Source organism: Podarcis cretensis, assembly GCF_951804945.1.
Source record: "Podarcis cretensis genome assembly, chromosome: 14".
Taxonomy (NCBI): domain Eukaryota; kingdom Metazoa; phylum Chordata; class Lepidosauria; order Squamata; family Lacertidae; genus Podarcis; species Podarcis cretensis.
This window is the reverse complement of record NC_137183.1, coordinates 41,709,285-41,736,002: the sequence shown is the minus strand read 5'-3', so window position 1 is coordinate 41,736,002 and position 26,718 is coordinate 41,709,285. Positions and strand designations below refer to the sequence as shown.

Here is a 26,718-nt window from a genome sequence, read left to right as displayed (position 1 = left end):
GGTACCTTTACCTTTACCTTTTAGTTTCCTTAGGCGTGTCGGTGTTTTGGGGAGCCTTTTCTAGACTGAGGGCCACATTCCTTTGTGGGCAACCTTCTGGGGGCCGCATGCCAATGATGGGCAGAGCCAAAGTCCCAAAATGGGCAACGTGATGAATGAGGCTTTGTTATAATAGGCTGCATTCCAGCCAAGCGAACAACCTCTGTTTCTACACACACACATCTCTCTCAAGCCTTCTAGGCAAACAAGAGGTATTACTAGAGTTCAAGGATGCACATTGAGGAGCATGTAGATCTGGGCTGGTGAGATATGCTGTCTGGGGGAGTGTGCATGGGTTCTGGAGTGCCAAAGGGTCATATAGAACGGCCTGGAGGATCACATTTGAGGTTCGGAGGTTCTATACTCCTTTGCATAGAATGGAAGGTTGCAACGGCAAGAATGCTGCCATCGCTGTTAACAGGGAAGTGTGGTTGGCTTTGGAAATGAAGGGAGATGGTTGGAAGACATAGTTGGAGCAGTAGCCTGGAAAATTGAAATCAAATGTTTGTGGAGGTTGGAGAAGGGACTGGGAAGGAGGTATAAATGAAAGCATTACCGGGGGGGGGGGGAGGTTTGAGCATGTGGCATATTAGTTCCTAAGTCATCAACAATACTCAGTTGGCTGATACCGGGGGCAGGTACTTACTGGGACTCTCTTAATGGGAAGGCCTGGCAAACCTCCTTCCTGTTCTGAGACAAGTGGTGTGGCAGGAAAGCTCTGACGGTAGAACACGAGACTCTTAATCTCTGGTTTGTGGGTTCAAGCCCCACGTTAGACCAAAAATAATAATAATAATCCTGCATTGCGGGGGGTTGGACTAGATGACTTTGTGGTCCTTTCCAACTCTGATTCTATGATATTCTTGGCACTTTATAATTGAATTTTGTTGTTGGGGCAGAGACAGTTGTTTTGTTTTGCTGGTGTAAGCAAATGGCTTTGCTCCATCATGTCCAACTTGGGTGTGTATGAGGCTGTAATGCTCGTTTAAGGTGGGGTGGGGAGCCTCCGGCCTAGGGGGCAAATGCTCCCCCCCCCAGGCCTCTCTGTCTGGCCTTGGGTCTCACTCTGCTCCCCAGCCACATGCCTCAAGGAACCTTGCTTTACACCCTTCTTGAGTGATTAGGAATTTGTCCTTCAGCTCTGATTCTGCCTCTCAGTTGCGTTAGCTTGGTGAGCTGTGGTTCCTGCATTTCAGGGGGTTGGACTAGATGACCCTTAGGGTCCCTTCCAGCCCAATGGTTCTGTAATTCTGTGGATGGAGGATAGAGAGGTGTGTGCATAGAAACTGGCCTATTGTGCAAAGGAGAAACTTGTTTTCATTGCCCCACCCACTTTTGCCTCTGGCCCCACCCATCGCTTGCATGCGGCCCCTAGAAGGCCGCCCAGAAGGATATGCGGCCCCTGGGTTGAAAAAGCTTGGACTAAAGTAAAGAAGGGTTCCAGGAGACCAGTGCCCAGGCGGAGGGAGCCTGAATGTGAATACTTGGATTTAATTATCCGAAGGAGATGCTTGTTATGTTGGACCAGAGTGATCATTTTCAGATGTGCTTGACCACACACCAAAACCTGTGTGTGTGTGTGTGTGTGTGTGTGTGTGTACCTTGCACACATTCATTTTCCCGCTGTTGTTTTTGCATGCCTTACTCTCCAGCCGTTCAGTGTGAGTCATCTCTCCATCTCTGCAGAAATTCATCATTAGGAGTTGTTATGGGTGGGTTGAGAAAGCTGCAGGATGGAGGACTTGTTTGTCAAATAGTCTCGTAGTCTAATGAGAGACTAAATTGAAGAGCCACGCAAAGAAGCACATCACTTTGGACACTGCTGTGTGGCTTCTTTCTTCTTTTATTACCCCTCCACCCTGCACATCATATTTTGGAAGCACTAGAATCTAAGCCCAGGCTCTTGTTTCTCAACCATCAAGGGATACAAATGCATTTAACTGTATACTCTTAACCTGGGAGTAAGCCCCACTGAACACGGCAGGATATCTGAGTGAAACATGCATAGAATTCCATTATAAGATAGTCTTGCAAAGCAGTCACTTCCTTAGTCTCCTGTGGTGAGCCGTGATTGCCTCCAGGTGACCACATATGTAAACATTTACAAAGGTTAGCTACCCGGTCCACTTTGTGCCACAGATGGTTAACATAGGCACTAGTAACTTTTGCATACTGATTTCCAAAATTGATTTCATATTTGCAGTATTATAAGTACATCTTGCAGGCATGGCTGGTGTTGGTTATAATTTTCTCATTCATAGACTCACTCAGTCTGGACTCCGGAAGTGTTCCTATACCTCTAGAGTTCTGTAGAAGTAACAATCTGGCTCTAGTGACGTTTCCCAAAATCATAATCTTTGGTAAGCAACTCCGAAGGTGGGGGACATGGAGCTGATACCTGTCTCCATTCACGTAGTGAAATAGTTGAAATGAAAACTTGCTTTAAGTCCCACCCCCAGAAGAAACCATTCCTCTTTCAGGTTTTGCATCTTGTTGCAAAATAATGCAAACAAAACCTTAACTTTACAACTGACAATTGTGGTACGATAATGGCTATTAGTTATCTATCAGACCAAGTGTGGTTTGATGCTTATTGGAAGATGCAAAAGCACAGTGTTATTTAATTGTTTAAAATTTGGAGGAGCGAAAAGTGGTGTTAAGATGTTAATTAAGTTTTTTAATGTCATGATTTTTTCTTGTTTATGAAGTTGATAATAATAATAATAATAATAATAATAATAATAATAATAATAATAATGTGCTCACTTTTTCCAGTCAAAAGCTGATCGTATTTGAATCTTTCCATTAACAATAAACAGCTGTTTGAAGCCTCCTGGGCTTGGTTCTTTGCGTGCCAAAAGATGACTTGCACACAATGGTGAACGTGCTGCAACAGGAAGTTTTCTCAGAGAGGGCCGTTGAACAGGAGTAGCATGAAAGTCTAATCACTTCAAGAACATTTCTGCAGGAGAAGCAAACAGCAGATTGTGCCTCACTGCTTTTTCTTATTCTCCGCTCAAAACAGTTTCACACCAACCAACTTTGGGTGTGAGAGGTAGGTGTGTTGCCAGGCACCTAAGGGAATCTGGACAGAGGGCCATGACACCTTTGCATAAATATATCAAGTGCTCCCTAGACTGGTTGCCATGTAAGAAAGGAGGCAGGTAGTTGGCTGAGAGTAGACTGAGCTTGGTACAGTGCCCAACTTTCCCTAACAGACCAGCCTCCACTGGGATAGGGATCTGCTAGCAACTCTCAGCACCCTGAACTACAGTTCCCAAGATTCTTTGGGGAAATTCATGTGGCCAGAGATAAAGTAGAGCTATTGAGTTAATGGGTATGAAGTCAACGTAAAAATGCTTTTTATTCCCATAGTTCCAAATATTAAAAGGGGTGTGTGTGTGGATTCCTTATGCATGTAATAATGGTAATCAAAGCACCTTCATTTTGTTCTCATATATTTATATAAAAACAATCCCCCCCCCTTGATGCATCTATTTTATCAAAAGCTTAGAGTGACTGGCATATTGTTTGTTATGACTAATTGTCTCGACAAGAATAAATTGGACTGGATATTTTTGTTAGAGCCAAAGACATTCCCTCAACAGTTACCAGATGGAAGCACAACACAACATATAAATGGGCTGGTACAAGGATGTCACCAGCTCCAATCAACACAGCATTTTTGGCAACAAGGCCTTGCCTTTTTTATTTTTATCAGTGACAATTGGATGACGGGGCAGGAAGGAGGGAAGCAACTTGGGGTTTTATATAATTTATTTAACTATGCACTGTAATATAACCACCTTTCTGTCAAGGCAGTTTACAATTAAAAATGTTAGAACGAATGAACGCTGTAAAATATTCTCAGGCCAATATCAGAAGTTGGCCTGGACTCTCTCCCTTCTGCCTTCCCTCAAAGCAGGCCAGCCTGAGTAGCCTAAACCAATTCTATGATCCTAAGCCCCAACAAGCATGGCCAATGGCAAGGGATGATGGGAGTTGTAGTCCACTTCCCCATATCAGAAAAAAACAATATGAACTGAGGGCATTGCTATCAGGGGTGCCAAGTTGAATAAATTAATGGTTGAGGGGGCAGGTAAGCCCCACCCTGCATAATCGATCACATGACATGGTACACACCCACCATCTTGAGTGGCAATGCCCATCAACTTTGAGGGGGCCTGATCCCCTCAAATATTTTAATGGGGCGGCAGCGAAGGGACCTCAGCCCTTAAGAGTTGGCTTCTATGATTGCCATGCGAGTTTCTATTGGGCTGATAGTTTCTATTCTAAAATATAGGTGTGCTTTGGATGTCCATTCTTTATTGTTTTAAAACTTCAGTTATTGTCTTTGCACTGTTCCCAAAACTATTTTTGGCTATGGTATGTTTGCCAATCCCCTTGAGATGCTTGTAAAAGAGGATTCATAAATAAAATACTACCATTACTACTTAATGTCTGCCCCTTGGCTGTTTTGAATAGGCAAGCCTCTTTCCACATGGCATTATGTGCCCTCAATGGAGTCCTTCTGCTCAGTTGTAGAGGATCTTACTGGCGTGGAACCTAGAAATTCAACTTCCTGAATAAATGAAGCATTAGATCAGCTGTTATAAAGGAAATGAATCATTCCTCTGTTTATCTTGAGATAGTTGTCTAGCCACTGCCTAATGCATCTTGGTTTTGTTTTTTGTTTTGTTTTTTAAAGTTGATTTCATTCCAATTCTGGAAACACACACACATAAACACACACACACACTATAATCCATCCAATAATTTGTGTTTAACAACATCTGGAACACCTACTGCGCCCATTACTAGGGTTAACAGGGTTTATAGGATTCAGAGACATTTTGCTAGGCTGGTGCCGAACACGTCAAATATCCTGGGGCGTTCCTTGGAGATGACTCTCGCTGCCTGACAGATGGTCTTGTAATTCATGGCTCTTGTCAAGGAGCCAATCTCACATATTAATCACTCAAAGACATTCTTGCATCCATCTGCAAGGAGTAAGGCAGAAAGCCCATGCCGATCTGCAACGTTAAAACACTGACAACAACAACAACAGTGCCACAAATAAAACCAATATATTATTTTAATTTGTAGCACAGAGTTGGGGTGCGGAGTGGGGAGGCTAGGTTAGATTGCAGGCTTGATATACACCAATTTAAAAGAATTGAAAACAATACTTATTTTATTGGCATGTCATTTCTAGAAATGAAGGAAGGAAAAAGAGAAAGAGAAACCAAAGTTACAAAAGAATAACTTCCGATTTTCCATCTGCCGGTTACATAAAAAAGAAAACATGGTTATTTAAAACCTTCAGTCCATTATCAGAGTTGAGGGACATATTCCAGCCAGGCAAAAATACGGAAGGAGAGTGAAAAGCGGGGTCAGTAAGAGGTGTGGCTGGAGAGTGGTTGTGTAGCTGTGTGTCCTGAGGAGAGAAAGGCCTTGAGGGTTGCATTTGTCCCCTGGACCTTTCATGATGGCTTTGAAACCGTGACTTGGTTTTACCTCAGAAGCTGCTTCAGTGTCTTACTGTCCTAAGATGATTTGGTTTCTTTGTGGAACTTGTGACATGTTTCTGATTCAGTCCAAGGGGAAAGGTTTGGGAACTCACATGAGGCTTATAAGCAGCCCTGTTTGGGGAAGTTAGCAGCCCTGTTTAGGGAAGTTTTTAATATCTGATCTTTTATCGCGTTTTTAATGTGCTGTTGAGAGCTGCTCAGAGTGGCTGGGGAAACCCAGACAGATGGGCAGGGTATTTATTATCATTATTATTCCTACAAGACATTGCTGAATCACTGGAGATCAATCCTTTTATCCAGGCTTCCTCATCCTCAGCACTCCAGATGTTTTTTATCCTACAACTCCCATGATTCCTAGCTAGCAGGACCAGTGGTCAGGGATGCTGGGAATTGTAGTCTCAAAACATCTGGAGGGCCGAGGTTGAGGAAGCCTGCTTTTATCTGTGCACAAGATGGGTTACATTTTGGGATATTTGCCATGAGGCAGTGATCTGCCTGTGGTTGATGCTCCACATATTTATATTATCAAACGAGTGCCGGATTTTCAGTGTGAGTCATGAATTGTTTGAACTTGTCTCCACTGAGAGAACAGTTAAGAGCACAGTAAGTGGGGAATGGCAATACGAAAAAGAGACGAATCGCTGCGATTTATGAAAGGGAATGCAGGGAAGTGGCCACCTGTGGTTTGGAAACCGTATTTAAGATACTTTTTACTGTGCTGCTGAAAGAAAAGAGGATTAAACAAAAACACACACAGGCACCTCCAATTAGGATGTGGCGGATGGCCTGATAACAAGCAAGATCCATCTCGGAAGTTGGACCAACGCTGAGGCAGCTTCTGAGGCAAAACTGGGTCGTGGTTTAAAACACATCATTAAAAGGACATAGGAAGGGAACAGAATGTGGCCAACTTGTTATTTGCTTTATTGATGTGCAGAATTCAAGAAGCAGAAAATAAAATCAGCAGGAGGATAGTATGGTACAAGAACAAGAGCAAGGAACCTCAAGTCAAGGGCTGGATGCGGCCTTCTAGGCCTCTTTCTCTAGCTCTTGGGTCTCTCTCCAGGCCAATCCCCTCACTAGTTCCATTGGGCATGCCAAGTGTTTTTGCCTGGCTGGAATATGTCCATGTACTCTGACCATGCTTCTTGCGTGTCTCAATGGAGGATAGAGAGTGTGCATGCATTAGAAATCATGTGGAGACAGATAGTGTTCATTGTATTCATCCCATGTTCAGAATGGAAACTAACCCAGGAATACGATCCGTATTGTCTATTGTTGCTGTTTTCAGCCCACAAACAATACATGTTTGATTATGTTTCCTCCCTGTCCACTGCCATTTTGTTTTCTTTCCATTGGTCAGAATGGGGTAGAATAACATAATGGTAATGTGATTAATTTCATAAAATTATGCCACAAGATAAATAAGCGTTGTTGTTGTTGTTGTTAACAGCACTGCATGCAGCAGAATGGAAACAGCGCTGCGTGCAGCAAATATAAGTTGGAAAGAAAACAGATGCCTTCTTACACCTGGAATTCTGCCTTAGACCAATGGTCCATCAATGTCATGTCATAGCCAGGGCATTCTTCATCAGAGGAGGACCTGGAGACCCCAGCCTTACACCAAGCCCTGGATCAGGATTCATATGGGGGTGAGGAGTCGGGATTCTGCAGCGATGCCATGGAGGGGTGATCTGCACCCAGAGTGACATTGAGGCCAAACAGGTCCCAAGCCCAAGGGAAAGGCAGATGGAAACCCAGATATGCACCTGACCACAAGCAAGGACTATTTGGGATTAAAGGGGTCCTGGGAAGTGAGACCCTCCTCTCAAGGAGACCTTTGGAGGAAAAGGAGTTGGTAGGCGTCAGCTGAGGCTGGAATATGGTTCCAGCAGCACCAGCTCAAAACCCCCAGTGCTGGGCAGAAAGAGCTGCTGGAACAATGTGGTGTAATGGTTAGAGTGCTAGACTGTGTCCTGGGAGACCTGCGTTAAAATCCCCACTCAGCCATGAAGCTCACTGGGTGACTGTGGGCCAGTCGCCATCTCTTAGCCTAATCTATCTCACAGGGTTGTTTTGAGGATGAAATAGGGAAGAGGAGGACCATGTACACCACCTTGAGCTCCCTGGAAGAAAGAGTGGTATATAAATGTAATAATAATTATAAGATATGAGTGCTTGGGTGGTGTTAAGGTCCGGCTCAACCATGAGGCAAAATGAAGCAGCCACCTGAGGTGGAAAGATCTTGCCAGCAACAGGGCAAGGTGGGGCGGCACTCCCCATTTTGCCTCAGATGGCAAAATGAGACGCACAGGCCCTGCTGGTGTTGGTTTGGCTGCTTAAGCAGCTACTTAAGCAGCCAAACCAAAAGTATAAGCGCTTTAGTCTGAACATCAGGAATTGAGGGAATGACAACTGGCAAGGAAGAACTAAAACAGTGATGGTGAACCTTCCAGATGTTGCTGAACTACAAGGCATACCATCCGAAACCACTGGCCATGCCGCCTGGCGTTCATCGGAGTTGTAGTCCTCTAGATGATGTTAGACTCTTTGGATTCCCACTCCATCCTACGCTTAGGCTGTGTAGATAAAAGCATCTATCCTAAAGACACCGCAGACTATGCTGACCTTCGTTCCGAGGAAACCAAACCCTGGGCAAAGAGCTTGGAGCCTCTCACTGCTTAGAGATTGGGGTGGCGCGTAATAATTTATTAAGGAAATGTATGCACAACACTGGTGAAAATTGAACACTAAAGTGCCTCCTGGTAGGGGAAATGGCTTGCAAAGATGCATATTACCAGTCAAAACTGCATGAAAAGTGTGCTTATTGGGAGAAGTTTGCCGTAAAATACTGGTGAATTTTCATGAGGATTTAAAACAAGCAAACAAACAAACCCCAAATTGCTGCAGAAATATGGAGGCTGAACTGAAGGCTAGAAAAATGAGACGCTGAGAGAAACTGAACCTGGCAGGTTCACTCATCCCCTCTGAGAAAGGGTGGCAACAGACCCAGCCGTTGCTTGGAGCACAGCTGCCACAACCACCTATGCCCTCCAGAACCCACTGAAAGAGGAGGGAGGGCCCCACTAGATGGCACTTTGCCCACAGCTCCCTTAAACCTGGAACCAGACCTGGTGGTTCGCTACCTCCATTCAGTATAAAGTGGGAGTTGGGAAAATTCAGCTCTGTGCAGCTCAGTATTTTTTCCTCTAGATGTCACCCTTCTGCAATCCGGCCCCCAGAGGTGCTGCACTGGCTCCTTTGAAAGCAGTGGCATAGCGTGGGTTGTCAGCACCCGGGGCAAGGCAAGTAATTTGCGCCCCCTAACCCGTGGATTTGCGCCCCCTAACCCTAACCCCCAGATGTTGTGCCCAGTGCGGCCGGCCCCCCCTGCACCCCCCACGCTACACCACTGTTTGAAAGCACTCTTCTAGTCCACAAGAAAGAGCGGGAACTAGGGGGAAATCCTACCCTTCTCTGTGTTAAGCAATAGTGTCAACTAACAGCTTATTTAAAACAAAACAAAACCTGGTGTGCACACACACACATACAAATAGTTTTGAAAAATCCAAGTTTGTGAATACCCATGAGAAAAGGTGTTGCTTTTCTGCTTGGCAAACAAAGGCAAAGATGAAAGGTGCTGAGGAGAGGTTGAATGCAAGGGTGGGGCAGAAGGCCTGAGACCAGCCCACCAGCCCTGTGTCCCTTGTGACTAAGGCCACAGTCACACCAAACATTTAAAGTGCTGTGATATCACATTAAAAGGTCATGGCTCCCCCCCCCAAAGGATTGTGGGAGTTGTCGTTTGTTAAGGGTGCTGAGAGTTCCCAGAATTCTTTGGGGGGAAGTCATGTTTGTCCCTGTAAGCAACGTAGCTGCTGTGTTCTGCATCAGCTGCTGTCTCCAGACCAACCCCAAGGGTATAAGTCATACCCAGAACATGTTCATTAGCGCGATACAACGAGTAACAACTGCAATCTTGGTTTGGAAAAAGAAGAGTTTCCAGGTCAGAGGTTACTACAGGTGTGATAGGAATTTTATGGTCTTAGATATATGGAAATGTTCATAACTGCACATACATAGATCAACACACGAAGACCAACCTGGAACCATTTTGATTCCTAAACTGACCAAATCCTTTCTCTGCAAGGTTAAACTGGAAAAGCCTCCCCATTGTCTCTTTCCTCACAAATCCTGTCTCAAGGATATGTCTGTTTGAATAAGGTGTGAGCCTGTGACCTGGCCCAGGAAATAAGTATTTTACCACTACAAAAGAATGGCCAGGCTCCTCAGGCAATCCAACCAAGTAACTTGCCAGACAGGAGATAAACTGTGACAGGAGAAAAACAACATTTACGGTAAATTTCTGTGATGTAGGTGGGATGTATCTGAGGGGTGGTCTTAGGTTACACCCCTTCTGTGATGTATGCATAATGTTTCTGGGGGTGGTCTTGATCTAGAGAATGGGAAAATGCACAGCATTTTGGGGGGGTCCTCTTCCTCTCCTGCGTGTGGTGAGTGAGGACCCTGTTGCAATAGATCAATAAAGATCAGGCTTACTAGCTGCTTTGCTTCTCAATATTCTCTGGTTGGCCTCTGTTATTCTCTCCCCCCGTATAGTTAAAGCTATGGTTTTCCCAGTAGTGATGTATGGAAGTGAGAGCTGGACCATAAAGAAGGCTGATCGCCGAAGAATTGATGCTTTTGAATTATGGTGCTGGAGGAGACTCTTGAGAGTCCCATGGACTGCAAGAAGATCAAACCTCTCCATTTTGAAGGAAATCAGCCCTGAGTGCTCACTGGAAGGACAGATTGTGAAGCTGAGGCTCCAGTACTTTGGCCACCTCATGAGAAGAGAAGACTCCCTGGAGAAGACCCTAATGTTGGGAAAGATGGAGGGCACAAGGAGAAGGGGGCGACAGAGGACGAGATGGTTGGATAGTGTTTTCGAGGTTACCAGCATGAGTCTGACCAAGCTGCGGGGGGCAGTGGAGGACAGGAGTGCCTGGCGTTCTCTGGTCCATGGGGTCACGAAGAGTCGGACACGACTAAACGACTAAACAACAACAACAAATTCTCTCCTACCAATAGGGAACCTATGCAGTGGCGTAGCGTGGGGTGTCAGCACCTGGGGCAAGGCAAGTAATTTGCGCCCCCTAACCCGTGGATTTTAGTAGGGGCAGAGAGCTGCGAGTGCGAGCACGCGCCCCCCTTATGTTGCGCCCCCTGCACCCCCCACGCTACGCCACTGAACCTATGTAAGGACTCTATATGGGCTCTTGGATACCCCATAAGGGAAAAGGGCATATTTTTATTTACAACACAGGTCCCTCCAGACTGGTTTCTTCTTAAAAACAAGCAAACGGTATATTCTGCAACGTGCCGCTGATGTAGCAATAATGAATTCGTGGTGGACCATCCACACATCGTTCTGGATAGCCAACACATCATTGTGCTTTATTAGTTGTTCTGCAATGCTTCCCTAGTGTTGCTGCATTACTGCCATCTGAAGGGGGCACTTTTTCACTATGGTGTGGGACAAAACAAACTGGAATAGTTTATATGCTCTATGTGGGGCTTCCTTTGCATCAGATCCGGAAGCTGGAGTTGGTGCAGAATGTCTGTGGGATAGCTCAGTCATAGAGCAAGAGACTCTTAATTTCAGGGTTGTGGGTTCGAGCCCCACCTTGGGGCTGGGGATTGGATTGCATTGCTGGGGATTGGACTAGATGATCCTCATGATCACTTGATCACTTGTTAGCACATGACATATGTGCTCAGAAATCTGCTGGATGCCAATTTGCTGCTGGGCCAGGTTCAAGGTGTTATTACGAGGCAAGAAGAATGCCTTGTAAGACGAAAAACTCGCAAGACGAAAGAGTTTTTCATTTTTTGAGTTGCTTCGCAAGACAAATTTCCCTATGGGCTTGCTTTTCAAGATGAAAACGTCTTGCAAGTTTGTTTCCTTTGTCTTAAAACTGTGCATTCACTTCGAGGAGCAACTCATAGCATGCGGTGTGGTAGCCTTTTTTGAGGTTTTTGAAGACTTTGGTGATTTTTGAAGCTTTTCCAAAGTCCGTGCTTCGCAAGACGAAAAAATCGCAAGACGAAAAAACTCGAACAAATTAATTTCATCTTGCGAGGCACCACTGTATTAGTATATAAAGTCCTAACAACTTGGGACCAGTTTACCTGCTAGATTGCCTTACTGTTTATATGTTCACTCAATCCGAACACTTCAGTCTGTGGTCCATATTTGTTATCAGTCTTTTAATGTGGCAGGACCTACACATTGGAACTCTCCATCTATGAATCCCAGACAGGTGCCTTTACTATACTCTTTTTGGCTCCTGCTAAAAACATTTTTGTTCAGACAAACTTATCCAGATATCTAGAATGCTGGTGTGCTTTTAATTTATTGCTAGTGTATTTAAAACATTTTTTGAATGTTTTAAATAGTTGTTTTGTTTTTTACTAACAGTTTTATTGGTGTATTCTTTTTGTAAGCCACTTTGAGGCCTTTTACAATCAAGTGATGTGTGAATTTTACGAAATAAATTTTACAAACGGTTGTGATGTAAAAAGTTACAGCGGGAAGTTACAGGGCACACACTGATTGGCAAACAAAGCAGCATGCCTACCCTAAAACTTTTGCAGGTGCAAAGAAAGTGTGGGATTGCGGATACCTGCCCCGATGCTTTCATGAACGCAAAATGCACAATAAGACTCTAAGTATCAAGTAGGTTTGGCTTCTGCTGCTGTCATATCACAAATTCAGTACTTAAATGAGTTGAGCTGGATCAAACTGTATGTAAATTTCACATTGATTACCTCTCTGCATAGTTTTAACACCCCAATCGTTCTCAATCTGTTGTATCCATGACAGTTTGCCAGGGAGCCAAGATTTCCTGTTTGGTTGCCGAAACGTCCCTTCAAACTCCCTCTCCCTCTCTGCGTTGACCCTCCCACGTGTTGCTATTTGGCAACTCCTCCATCTGCCAACAGACAGATGGAGTGCTTCTGTTTCCAGGAGATGCTTCCTCCTGATACATCCTTGGGGTTTTAAACTGAGTTCTCCTTTAAATAAAAAAAAAAAATGCACGGAGAGAGAAGGGAATCCAAGTTTCCAAAAAAACCCCACTGTACTTGGGGTGCCAATACAAGCTGGAGGAAATTTGCCACGTGCCATGGAGAAGCAAGAAGAAATGGTTGTCTGTGGATGCATGCAGTGACTGGGGGCAAGGGGAAACCCACCCCTCCAGGAGGAGAGAGCCTTGCATCCTGGAACAGCAGGCGACAGGGAACAAGAGAGCGGACCCCAAAGTGAAATCCATTACGAGGACTGCAGGTGGCTGCCCAGTTCGTGAGAGAGAGAGGAGAGATGATTATCCTTACTGAATGAACAAATCATGTCTTTGTTGGCTATTGAGAGCAGAGAGAGACACCAGGATCTGGATATGCTGGGGACGAAGATGAAGCCTGAAGAAGATGGCAGGTATATGCAGGTAGGTCTTGAGTAATATTGGGAAGAAAAGGATGTGTTCTGGGCAGGAAGCAGGTGCAGCATGGAGGTTAGCTGGTTGGGACCAAGTGGATGAGTTGCATGTTCAACTAGGCCCTCCAGGCTGCTCCATATGGCCTTCAGATCTTTTGCCAGGCCACACCCCTCTCTGGCTCTGCTTTGCCTGGCTGGAAGGTGCCCCAGAATGCTGATCATGCTTCCTGCTTGTCTAGATGGAGGCTAGAGGGAGCTGTGGGAGGGTTTGTTGAAACTAATCTGCTGTACAATGGTAAAATTTGCATTGTTCGGCCCACTTTTGCTTCTCACCGTGTCCACAAATGGCATGTGGCCCTCGGAGGGTTACCCACAAGGGAATGTGGCCCTTGAGCTGGAAAGTGTTCCCTGGCCCTGACCTAAGAGAAACTGGTGACTCCATCTCACACGAAAGAGATGAGGAATTAGCACTAATGGGCTCATGCACCTGGGAAGGTAGCTCATCTAGGAGTAGGTACAACCCTCCAACATTTTCGTCCCTAAAATTGGGATGTCTGGAGGGGGCATGCATTCCAGTCTGGCACTCTGGTGGTTGTCAGCAGGGTCACAGCAGAACACTAGACTGAAAAACGGGACATTCCGGGGTCCAAACAGAAGCTGGGATTGGCTTCTGCGATCCAGGATGTCCCGCTTAAAATGGGACACTTGCAGGGTATGCATACAAGAGGGAAAGTAGGAAGAGGCTTCATTCAGAGTCAGACCATTGATCCATCTAGCTCAGGGTTGTTTACACTGACTGGCAATGGCTAATCAGGATGCCACCAGATGCCAAAGATTTCACCTGGAGCCTTCTGCATGCAAACCAGATACCCCACCACTAAGCTACAGCCCTTCCCCTAACTGAAGGGCCGGCCAGCTCAAACAGAGAGGCAGCCTCAAACTTCCATGAGTTTCATTGTCTCTCAGACCTGGGACCCAGAGAGGCATCTACCAATGGCTGTGCTCTTTACAGGAAGGCCTCTACTTTCCTCCACCCTGACATTGGGGGTGGGGTGGGGGCTGCAGCAGCCCTGGCGGGGCTGTTGAGCTGCTGTTGGCACTTGCCTCCTCGTGTGTGAGCAAAAAGACAAGGTGCGAGCATGCTCAGTTATACAGTATGCATTTGGCAAAGCCTGAACAGCATGCTTATTTCCTGTCTCCACATTCTTTTCTGCCTGCGTTTCTGGGACTGATAGATCTAAATGTCTTCTGTGTATGAGAGAGCTGGAATTGTGAGTACTTGCTCTTATCTGGGGTTGCATAGAGTTGTTTCCAGAAGGCAAAAGGGTAAGGGGTGTTGTGGCTGAGCTTTGCAGGGAGGGAGACAAGCTTCGGGAGTCAGGGCAATAGCTCAGTGGTGGAGCATCTGCCTTGCATGCAGAAGGTCTCAGGTTCAATCCTCAGCATTCCCAGTTAGGGCTGGGAGAGAAACCTCTCCCAGAAATCCTGGAGAGCTGCTGCCAGTCCATGCAGACACTACTGAGCTAGATTGGACTAGTGACTCAGTACAAGGCAGCTTCAAAATTCTGTTGTTCCGTTGTCTGTCTTTGTATTGCCACTCTTGATTGTTAGTCATAATCCCCAAGCCGCCGGGCTCTTTTCTCCCTAAAAATATCTGCCTGGCAGAGGCAATATTTGTGTGGCTGAAGCTTGTGGTCTCCTGACTCAGATTAAACCCTTTTCTTGGGTTCGTGGAAAACACGGGTTTTGCTAGAGGCAGTCTCTGAAAAGTACTGGCATTGATATCACACTGGCTTTGAATTCATAAGGTCCCGCGTTCAACATCTGGCACATCCAGGTAGATCTGAGAAGGACTCTAGTCTAAAATGCTGGGCAGCTGTTGCCAATCATTAGAGACAGTGCCAAGCTAGATGGACCAGCACTCTGACTTGGCACCGTGCCATCTCCAAAGGATTCCCACAGTCAGATTCTCAACAGCCTGTTTCCCTGAAGGAAGCCCTACCGAAATGTTTAGGACTTAACTACTGAGTTAGATCTGCATAAGATTGCAACTGAGCCTGTGCTTCTCTGGCCTAGCAAGGTCTCAGTGTCATAATAATCGGATCCCTTTAATAAATTTCCTGAGTTGTCGTTTGATGGCGTTGTCGCTGCTGTCTGTTGACATCCTATACAAACAGCTTTGGAGAGCTGCTCAGATGGGGGGGGGGGGGGAAGGACCATGTAGAAATGTTTTAAGTAATTAAATACAGTGGTACCTTGGTTTACAACCATAATCTGTTCCGGAGGTCTGTTTGTAAACCCAAACAGGTTGTAACCCAAGGTGGGCTTTTGCCAATGGGTCCTCCAAAAAAAATTCGTTCATAATAAAAAAAAAATGGTGTGCTGATCCCGGGGGGAAGGTTACCGTAGGCGTAGTCAAAGTCCGGTCCTGGGTCACTAGCCTGGAATCAGTCCACAAGGAGCGGGGCGAGGTCCGAAACAAGAAGCCGGGCGGGGACAGGAGCACAGAAGAGTCAGGTCTGGGTCCGGGCAGGAACAGGAACTCAACAACGACGTTGCTCCCACAACCTGGGACCGGGCCGACTGGCCTTTATTTGTTCTGAGGCTAGGGGCGGTCCCGGCCCCCAGGAGACCCGCCTCTCTTGGCCTTAAGGCGAGCACTCCTCCTGGGAGCAACCAGTTCCCTTCACCTCTCTGTCCTGAGTCTCTGCAGTTCAGGAGAGGCTAAAGGGTTACTGGGCCCAGGGGGAGACTCACCTGCAGGCACTGAGTCCTCAACCACCTCTGGAGCCAGAGTGGGATCACCTGGTGCCTGCTCCTGAGGATCTAACACAGGTGCAGGCGCTTCAGAATCCAGGCCCTGCCCCAATTCAGCCGGCCCTGGAGGCGGGGACTCCTGTGCAGGCTGGGATTCCTCTGGTTCAGCCTCTGAATCAGAATCCCAGGCCATCACAAATGGGTTGTAATCCCAAAAAAGGTTGCAAACCAGGACATGCACTTCCGAGTTTGATGTGTTTATAATCCAAAACGTATGTAAACCAAGGTACCACTATAAATTACAGAAGCAATGAATATTGTTTTAATTAGACTGCACACACTTTTTCCTGCTTTAAGGAATCTGGCTGCAGAAGTGGGCCAAGTCCCATGGCAGGGGAGGGGAGCCTGCGGCCCATGGGATATTAGTGGACTCCAACACCCATTGAGGCATCTAATCATAAGCTTGCATTTTTATTAAAGCTTATATGTTTAATCAGGGCTTGTATTTTAAGAATGAGTTTAAAAATGTTCTGTTTCATGCCAGGCAGAAGACCAGTTGCCTAAAAACCTTGGCAGAATGTTTTACTCCTAGACAAGGCCCCCCCCCCCCTGATTTATAGCAGAAAACAATTCTCAAAGTCGTAAAAAGGGAATTACAGGCTGACAGCCAAGGTTACACTGACCCTACAAATTAAGGGTGGATAAATAGTAAAATGAGCCATATCTTCTTCCTAAGGTTAAGAAGGTCAAGAGCAGTGAAAAAGCATCTAGCTGGCAGAAAGAGAACATTTTTGGGAAGACTTTTTCTAAAGCTGTTTCTTTCTTAAACTAAGATCCTTTTAAGATTTCTTTTCCTTTTAAAAGGTTGTTTATGTATTAAATATATTAGTTTAAATATAATTATGCAAAGGATTTAAGAAATGCTAGATTCTTATTTCATATAGTTGTAAGAGTTGTAACTATCCTGAAATTAAGTCAGCCACCAGCCAAGCCCCTTGCCAGACAGAAGACGCCAATCGAGCACTCCTGATATATGGTTGTCAGGCCTTTTGTTTAGAAACCTTCAAATGAAGGAGATCTCTCAATGTTGATGTGAACTCAATCCTTGACATATGCATAAGATAAAAATTCAAGATTAATTATCTGTTTTCGAAGGCAATAGGGCAAGGAGGGCAAGAGGTGAGCTGGTAATTAAGATTCGTTGTTGAGACACATGTAAGATATATTACTACTTATTTGTCATTTATAGATAGAAGAATATATAGCTTTTTATTTTCCATAAAAGGCAAGAGGAAATGGGTGTATCTTTTGTGATTGGTTCTAGCAAACAGCCAATAGGAATTTCAACCAGGCTGATTGGACAGAGGCAGCCACAGGAGGAGCAATATAAGTGCTGGCCAGAATGGCAAGAGGCCAGGCCAGAGCTTGGTAACCATATACCACTGTGCCTCATATTTATTTGTCTGACAAATAAATTACTATTTTAATTTCTCTATTGCTGCGTTGAATATTTCATTCCAGCTAAGCGTTAACCACAAGCAGGGTGCTACACCATCACCCCTGACCATTGGCAGTGCTGCCTATTATTGATGGATGTTGGGAGTCCAACAACATATGAAGGGCATTTACCAACTGTAGGGCCATTCTGTCTACTCAGAAGTAAGTCCCACTGAGTTCAGTGGGACTTATTATTGGGTCCCACGGAGGACCTTACAGTCTTCAGATAAAAACATCTTGAAGATCCTGGGCCACAGGGAGGTTAGGCTGGCCTCAACCAGAGCCAGGGCTTTTTCGGCAGTGGCCCCAATCTGGTGGAATGCTCTGTCACAAGAGACTAGGGCCCTGCGGGATTTGACATCTTTCTGCAGGGCCTGCAAGACAGAGCTGTTCCACCAGGCCTTTGGCCAAGGCACAGTCTGACCCCCTCCTTCTGTAATCCTCACAGAACTCTAGCCCAATGGTTGCCATTAATTTGATTCTGAACTGATTTTAGAATGTATTTTAATTAATTGACTGTGTTTTTATGTAAACTGTGCTATTTTTACTGTTGTTAGCTGCTCTGAGCCCGGCTTTGACTGGGGAGGGCAGGATATAAATAATAATAATAATAATAATTATTATTATTATTATTATTATTGTTGTTGTTGTTGTTGTTGTTGTTGTTGTCAGAGCTGCCTCCAGGTCCCAGCTCACAGAGGACCAACGCTAGGCTGTAGTTATGGTACAAAAGTCTTTATTGAGGTTCAGTTTCCATTTTAAAGCCGCAGCGCGCAGCTCTACGTCTCGACCTTAGACCGGCGAAGTCCCGTCTGAGTCTCCGCCCCTTCCACACCAGTTTAAGACTCTCGCTTTGCTCCACCTCTTCCTAAGTTCCTTTCTCCTCTGGGCCCTCCTGCCCGCTAGGGTTTCATCCTTCCTGGACTCCTCTGACGCTGACCCTGATGATTCTTCCCCCTCCTTCCAGCGGGCTTTTGGACCTGGTTCCCTATCCGGGCTACCTTCTGTGCCGCTCGCCTGTACATTTGAACTTGGCGCACGCGCCCAGCCTGCAACTTTCCTCTTGACCGTTCCCTCGCTCTCCGATGGAGGCGTGGCCAACCCTGACTCATCTTCTCTCGCTGGTGGTGCATATGTGGGCTCTGATACCTGGGACTCCTCCCCCCCACTACGCTCTGGTGGGGAAGCTGGTCCTGATTTCCAACTGCTGCTCTGGGAGTCCCCGCTGGCCCCTTGCTTCTGGGGTGTCCCCCTTGGGTCCCCCCTTGCCCTGCCCATCGGCGCCCCCTTCTGTGAATCTTCCGATTCGCTGGAGAGGCTCATGGAATCTATCGGGCTGCTGTTATCTTCTCCTACGCTGCCCTCGGATTGCTCCCCCTCGCTCTCCATCTCCTCTCCTCCCTGCGCTCCCGCTGAGTCCCTGACAATTATTATTATTATTATTTGGGGTGTAGGATTGCTCTGCCTATCATTCTTTCAGTTTATAGTTTTGTTTTTTAATTAGTTTTTTTATTAAGGATTTTCTTGTGTTACAAAACAAACAAACAAGGAAAAGTACAGATAGCTTCCCCATATTCAGTTCATTGAGTCTTTTTCACGGTTCATTTACATTCGGTATAGTGGCGTAGCGTGGGGGGTGCAGGGGGGGCCGGCCGCACCGGGCGCAACATCTGGGGTTAGGGCAAATCCACGGGTTAGGGGGCGCAAATCCACGGGTTAGGGGGCGCAAATTACTTGCCTTGCCCCGGGTGCTGACAACCCACGCTACGCCACTGATTCGGTATCATAGAATTGTGCAGCTGGAGGGGACCACAGGGATCATCTAGTCCAACCCCCTCCAATGCAGGAATCTTTTGCCCAAGGTGGGGCTCAAACTCACGACCCTGAGATTAAAAGTCTCATGCTCTACCACCTGAGCTATCCCATATAGTTATGACACTGCTGTCATAGACAAGTTGAAATAGTTAAAGGGTAGTAAAAGAGCGATAAGGGAGGCCTAGACCTATAGCACCTCTCTGCGTCCGATCTGCTTTGCTCCAGAGCAGTGGATCTCAAAGTGGGTAGGCCTGCCCCCTGGGGGTGATGGGATTATCTAGGGGTGCTAAAAGGCAAGGGAGAGGCAGGGGAGATGTAAATGTCTCTCATACTTTGAAAAGCTGGTATATCTGTCTCAAGTTTATCAGTTCTGTTGAATTAAACTTAATAGTTTTAACTGGACGTTGAATGGATGTGCAATTACCGCATTTTCCCGTCTATAAGACGCCCCCCATGTATAAGACACCCCCTATTTGGGGGGGACTCGATTTAAGAAAATGGAGGGAGATGGCCCAGAGTATAAGACGCCCCCTAATTTTTGACATTATTTTTTTAGGGGAAAAACCTAGTCTTATACACAGAAAAATACGGTAATTGTTGCAGTGGGCCATGCAAACCATTATTCTGAATATATATATTTTAATAGGTTAGGGGGCACTGGGGATGCACCAAGGGGGTAGTGGTTGAAAAAAGCTTGGGAACCTCTGCCTTCAAGCACCAGTGGGGAGCCTCAGACCTGGGGCATGAGTCCACAGGGAATGGTAGTTGCCCCCGCCAGCCCCGATAAACTCCAGATTCCCAGCTTTCATTTTAAAAACAGAGCAAGTTTCTAGCATTCGTGGAACCTGAGATATGAGGCAAAAATATACAGGCACTATTCTTATGTTTTTGTGAGAAAGTTGCTTGCTCCCAACCCTGGAGCAAAAATTTCTGACTTCCATGGCCTGGGGCCCCAAATGCAGCTCCCAAGGCCTCTCTCTACCTGGCCCTCAAAACTCTCCCCAAGCCACACCCCCTTACTTGCCCCACTTTGCACCCCAAGTGGGTCCCCCCCCCCCCCCGGCTGAAACGTCTCCTTCAACTCCAATCTTGCTTGTCTGGATGGAGGATAGAGAGGGGTGTGGTGTGGTGATTATGTGTTTAGAAACTAGCTCAGGGGTCAGCAAACGTTTTCAGCAGGGGGCCAGTCCACTGTCCCTCAGATCTTGTGGGGGGCCGGACTATATGGGGGGGGGGGGAATCAACGAATTCCTGTGCCCCACAAGTAACCCAGAGATGCATTTTAAATAAAAGGACACATTGTACTCATGTAAAAACACACTGATTCCCGGACCATCCACGGGCCAGATTTAGAAAGTGATTGGGCCGGATCCAGCCCAGGCCTTAGTTTGCCTACCCATGAACTAGCTTCTGTGCAAAACTGAAATTTGAATGTGCTCCTGGCCCCGCCCATGATGGGCATGTAGCTCCACAGGAGAGAATAAATAAAATCCATTTTTAAATCCCCAGTCACCTTGGGCCAGCCAAAATCTCTCAGCCTAACCTACCTCCCAGGGTTGTTGTAATGAGGCAGGAATGTTTCAGTGCTTTTTAAGGAAATGCAGGGGGATAAATAATGATATATTAAAGACATTTGTACGGACCTGGCAGTCTTCCAGTAATCTGAAGGGCTGTCCCCCAGACGAGGGCAAAGACTTCCAGGTGACCTGTTTACGGTGCATTTTGTCACTGACTGGTTTTAGATTATGTTGTCTCAAAGCGTTATTCCCACGCTTTCTGGTACCTTCCCCCATGCCCCCCAACAACTTCCTTATCATAAAAAAACCAATCGATTGGAGGAAGAGGGTTGCTTAGGCAAGAACGCCAAATCAACTTTAGTTGTGCAACATGTGATTTTATTTATCACAATTTTATTTACTGTTCGATTGTACCGACACCTGTAAAAACACACACCCAGGTATTTAAAAATATTTGAAAGGTGATTAAAATCAACAGTAGTTAAATAGAGATAGAACACATCCAATGTCTATACAGTATGTCTACATAGGCTTGCTTAAACAAAAAAACGTTTTAAGCAGGTGCTGAAAACATTGGTAAGCATGTCTAAACAAGTACAGTGGTACCTCGGGTTACATACGCTTCAGGTTACATACGTTTCAGGTTACAGACTCCACTAACCCAGAAATAGTACCTTGGGTTAAGAACTTTGCTTCAGGATGAGAACAGAAATCGTGCTCCAGCGGCATGGCGGCAGCAGGAGGCCCCATTAGCTAAAGTGGTGCTTCAGGTTAAGAACAGTTTCAGGTTAAGAACGGACCTCCGGAACGAATTAAGTACTTAACCCAAGGTACCACTGTATGTTTTTAGCAAGCACCATAAAGAGTACAGTACAGTAGTGGCAATGTCAATAGGCAGGGAGTTCCAAAGTTTAGGAGCTGCCACACTGAAAAAAAAGATTTCTGACAAGCGTGGAATGAGTATTATGTTCCACAGATCAAAATGGTTGAGCGGTCATATATGGAGGAAGGGGCTCACACAACTCTAACTGATCCCCAGCTTTATATACTAATAGTAACACATATTGAGGGACGCAGGTGGCGCTGTGGGTAAAAGCCTCAGCGCCTAGGGCTTGCCGATCGAAAGGTCGGCGGTTCGAATCCCTGCGGCGGGGTGCGCTCCCGCTGCTCGGTCCCAGCACCTGCCAACCTAGCAGTTCGAAAGCACCCCCGGGTGCAAGTAGATAAATAGGGACCGCTTACTGGCGGGAAGGTAAACGGCGTTTCCGTGTGCGGCTCTGGCTCACCAGATGCAGCTTTGTCACGCTGGCCACGTGACCCGGAAGTGTCTCCGGACAGCGCTGGCCCCTGGCCTCTTGAGTGAGATGGGCGCACAACCCCAGAGTCTGTCAAGACTGGCCCGTACGGGCAGGGGTACCTTTACCTTTACCTTTTAACACATATTGAACATCCCTCCAAAATAGCAATGCTCTGGACGCACCTTTCTTCACTGCTGCCCTCCACCCACCTTCAGCAGCAGCTGGGGGCAGAACAAGATTTAAGGAGCTTAAGTTATAGGGGAGGATATTTTGGTTAAACATCATTAGGAATCTCTTGTGCACTAACACCTTTCAATAATGAAATCCTCTTCTTGGTGGGCTCAACGATGCTTCAGATTAAATTCTGGGATTTAAAATATTTTTATTCCCTATATTATGTCTTCTTTTTTAAAAAAACAAAAAAACAAAAAAACGTCCATATGCCAGCCTATAGCAACCTGGTGAGATGTCTTGGTCTGGAGAAGGCTGCCCTATAGAAATGACTGGGTCACACCCGGTGTTTCAGTTCAGCGCCTGCTGCTCCAGCCGCGCGTGCGGTTCTCTCGCTCCCCCTAGCGGCGAGTGCAATATATATATATAAATTCACCATCCTTGCAGAGAATTCCTCTTTCGGCTGCTCTCCTCCGCTGCTTAACGCTGCACGTGTTGCACGCTGCAGGCAAGGGAGAGAAGCCACCCACTCTCTTCGTTTGCCCTTCCCCGGTTCTCGCCTGTAAAGGTCATTCCCCTCCCCCTTGGCTGGAGAGGTCGGGGGATCAAGAGGTGTCCCCCCCCCCCCGGGAGGGGTGTGGCAGAAGGCTGGCAGGCAGATTGCTGACCATGCCTAGAAGGTGGCTTGTTAAAGGAGATAGATATAAAAGAAATCTGAATTAAAGCATCCGGCGAAGGTGGTACACAGTGACCACCCGTTCTTCCAGCCAGCCCTCTGGGAATCCAGCTCATGCAAGCCTCAGTTAAGCCAATGCAAAAGGAGCAAAAGCAACGAGTTGGTGTTGGGAGCCGGCATGGTCAATCAAACAGTCCTCATTGAGCAAGCCAGGCACGTCTGTGTTCCATTGTTGAGGGCAGACGCCATGCACAGCCTGTGCAGGGACTAATGTGAGAGACCCGAGGAAGATGGCGTATATACAGGTAGGTCTGAGCAGCACCAGTGGGGAGAGAGAGAGATTATTGGGGGGTGGCGGTGGCTGCAGACTCCGAGGTTGCGGTGTGGGGAGAGGCAGAGGGAGGGCAGCCTTTGCTTGCAAGGAACAGAACTAAAACAATGGCAAAAATCTTAGTACAAAAAAACCTGTTAGTTGCTACCTGGCAAAAGGGAGGATCCCCCTTTACTCTGAAACTTGAGCGACTCGAGTTGTGAGTTTTCGAGTTGCTGACTTTGCTGGAAGAAATTGCAACCTGTAGCATACATTTTTTTAAAAGTAGCTGGCTGTAATTTTATTCTGCCTTGCCCTCCCTTCCTCCTTTCAATTTTATTGACTAGCAATCGCCGGAGTAGGAAAATAAAAGCCGTTGTTTTTGCTGGCGGTTGGGAGAAGCACTTGGAGGTTAATGGAAGAGCTCCATGGGGGGAAAACAAGGGTGTTTTTTTTATGAGGGAGGTGGGAAATGAGTCCCTGAGATGCTGCTCAAAGTTAATGGAATGGTTGCGTGCAAAAATGGGGTTTGGTGAGAAATAGGTCTCTCAAATCATGCTGAAAGTGTGTGTGAGAGAGACAGACATTTATATATATGTATTGTGCATGACTTTAAAATGTGTACATGGCTGCTACCCTGTGGGTCTTTAAATATGTGTGCATATAAATAATGACATGTGGATAGGTGGTTTTTGTAAAAATACTTGCTACATGTCTATTAGTGATTCTGGGTGTTCCATGAGGCTTCCCTCCTCCCCTCCCAGAGATGTGGTTGTGTGACGACTTGCATGTATGCTGTGGAAACCTGCAACAGAAGGAGAAGGTGTGTGAGAGAAATGTAAATAGAACAGAATTTGCACTCGGGGCTCTGGAGTAAAGCAGGTGAATCCTATTTGTGTGTGAAAACTCCTTTTGGATTTCACTTTGCTGTGACAGTCCAGAATTTTTGACTGCAGGCCATAGGCACCAACTCCCTGGGGCCCTGGGTGCCTGAACACCCACAAAATTCTCCATGAAGGAGCCGGGCAGCCGCAAATTTGGGTGCCAGGGCTATGCACGCTGCATGGCCCCAGGCACCCACGGCCATGGGGCCAAACTGGTACTCCTGCTGCAGGCTATGCGATGGCAACACTGCATTTCCCCTCCTTTTAAGTGACGCTTAAGGTTACCGTTAAACAAAACAGTATTAAAAAGATGGTCTTTCCTCCCTTGAAAGCTTTTAAGCAGAGGTTGGATGTCCATCTGTCAAACTCACTGCTAGGGTGCATGGATGAGGTTGCTGGATTCTGCAGCGTAAAGATGGTGAAAACACTATCAAGCAGGAGCTGTCTGCAAGGAGGGCAGTTTTAAGAAAGAAACCCCCAATTTTTCTGATTGATTTTATTGTGAGCATTCAGTTCACTAAGGAAAACATTTATTAATTAGCTAGCCTTTCTTCCAAGGCAGACTTTCAAATTTCAATGGTATCCTATGTGAGGCCAAAATTTGGTGGTGCCCCGCCTCTCACCTTCCGTCCTCTTCAATTCACTGTGTCCTGGTTGTGGTGCTCTGCGGTGCCCCCTAGGCTCGGTTCCCCTTGTGGTGGAACCGGTCATGTGGACCAAATCCATCTCTGAACTGCCTTATACCAATGCAATATGTCAGGTGAGGGGAACATTTAGCCCCCCTTTCCAGTTGTTGCTGAACCTGCACCATCCCTGACCATTGGTCATGCTTGCTGGGGCTGATGAGAGCTGTAGTTCAGCAGCATCTGGAGGGTCAAAAGTTCCTCGCTCCGGATCTCAGTATCAGCTACACTAACTGGCAGAGGCTCTCTTGGGTTTCAGACAAGGGTAATGCCCAGTCTTACCTGACTATGCCGGGGAATGAACCTGTGATGTTATGCATGCAAAGCAGATGCTCTCCCACTGAGCTGTTATTATTATTTATTAAATTTGTATGCTGCTCTTCACTTGATGATCCCAGGGCAGTTCACAACAAAAAAATACAGAATGAGAACACAAAAAACTAAACCAGCCAATAACTCTTCTCCCTCCAACTCATTTGAAAGGCCATAGAATGTTTAACCTGCCAATGGCCTGGTTATAGAGAAATGTATTCACCTGACACCTAAAGATAGGTAGTGAAGGCGCCAGAGAGAAATTCATTTCAATTGATATATAAAGGTCAGTCTATCAAAGTGACACTTTCCAAAACAATATGCAAACCGAAACACAGGTATCCTTCAGAATTTGCACTTATCCACATTTTGCAATGCATTTTCCTCACCAAGCAGTGTTTCCAGAAATGGATTTATTTGGGGGAATGTGAAGATAAAAATGAATATATATATATTGGTAAAAATAACATAAAAGAATGCATTATCTTGGGAAAGTGCTTGCAGAAATGTGTGCACGAGTCAAAACTGCATATAAGGATGTGTTTATTGGGAGAAATTTGCACCTAAACTGCTGGTGGGTTTTCATCAGGACTTCTTTTCCCAAGTGTAAATTTTTGCAAAATGTGAAGAGCTGAATTTAAGATTGGGAAAAAGAATGAGAAATTGGGAGAACCAAAATTGGCAGGTCTTTCCATTCTTTTGGATCACACTATGCACACTGGTGATTTAGGTCACCTTGAGTTGGTACAAGGGACTCACTGGTGGGGAGAGAGCTGTTGAGTGTAGGTCCTGCTTATGGGGTTGCCAGAAGCATCTGGTTGGCCACTGTGAGGACAGGATGATGAGCTAGGTGGGCCTCTGGCTTGATCCAGCAGGGCTGTTTTATTCTTCCTCTCATGGTTTATTTGCCTTCTGTGTGGTAGCTAAGCTTGGTAGCAGACTGCTCTCCTCTGAAAACTCCAGGCCTGACTTGCTCAAACCTCAGATCAACCTTTTCAGACTTGCTAAACACCAGGCCACACTGTGGCTTTTCACTGAGCCAGTATTCAATCCCTACAACAGGGACAGGAAACCTGTGGCCCTCCAGGTGTTGCTGGACTCCAGCTCCCACAATCCCTGACCACTGCCTGGGGCTGATGGAAATTGGAGTCCCATAGGATGCTGCCTTATGCTGAGGCAGACTGTTGGTCCACCCAGCTCAGTAATGCCTACACAGACTAGCAGCAGCTCTCCAGTATTTCAGGCTGGGTCATCTGTCAGCCCATCCTCTGGAGACGTCGGGGATCGAACCTGGGACCTTCTGCATACAAAGCAGGTGTTCTCTCTCTGAGCTATGACCCTTCGTCAGCAACATCTGAAGGATTGCAGGGTCCCCTTTCCTTCCCTAGAAGATTTCTTTAGATGATGCTATCAGTATGCAAGGTGCTTTATGGAGTACCAGAGGCGCAGTTCTCTGTCCCAAGGAGATTGCAACCTGAAATTCAGCAGAGGAAACAGCAACAGGTGAAGGGGAGGCAGTGGTAAAGCAGAAGGCAATATGCAGATGTATCGTTTTGCATGTGTTTTATTTCTTTATTTTAACAACTCCTATACTGCTTAATAGGGACGCAGGTGGCGCTGTGGGTTAAAGCCTCAGCGCCTAGGACTTGCCGATCGAAAGGTCAGCGGTTCGAATCCCTGCGGCGGGGTGCGCTCCCGCTGCTCGGTCCCAGCGCCTGCCAACCTAGCAGTTC

At 46.4% G+C, this 26,718-nt stretch overlaps 1 protein-coding gene and 1 long non-coding RNA gene across 9 annotated transcripts in view; one reads left to right on the top strand and one right to left on the bottom strand.

The window, feature by feature from the left end:
- Positions 1-40: 40 nt before the first annotated feature.
- LOC307202765 lies at positions 41-4,534 on the bottom strand. The gene is made up of 2 exons (XR_013832988.1): positions 2,129-4,534; positions 41-2,081 (listed from the first exon to the last, which is right to left on the bottom strand). It is a non-coding gene; the product is annotated as an uncharacterized lncRNA (long non-coding RNA).
- Positions 4,535-12,415: 7,881 nt separating this feature from the next.
- Positions 12,416-26,718, top strand: part of SYT17 (synaptotagmin 17) — a 41,722-nt gene continuing 27,419 nt past the window's right edge. For 2 of the 8 annotated variants that reach the window (XM_079952403.1, XM_079952402.1), the window contains exon 1: positions 14,122-14,336. Coding sequence is in view for 3 of the 8 variants with exons in the window: in XM_079952398.1 (XP_079808524.1) it covers positions 12,980-13,075 (96 nt within the window). In the remaining 5 variants the exon portion in view is untranslated. Of the gene's footprint in view, positions 13,076-14,121; positions 14,337-22,578; positions 23,102-26,718 lie in introns of those variants that run through there. The other 6 variants (XM_079952401.1, XM_079952405.1, XM_079952398.1 and 3 more) reach the window with 5 other exon arrangements.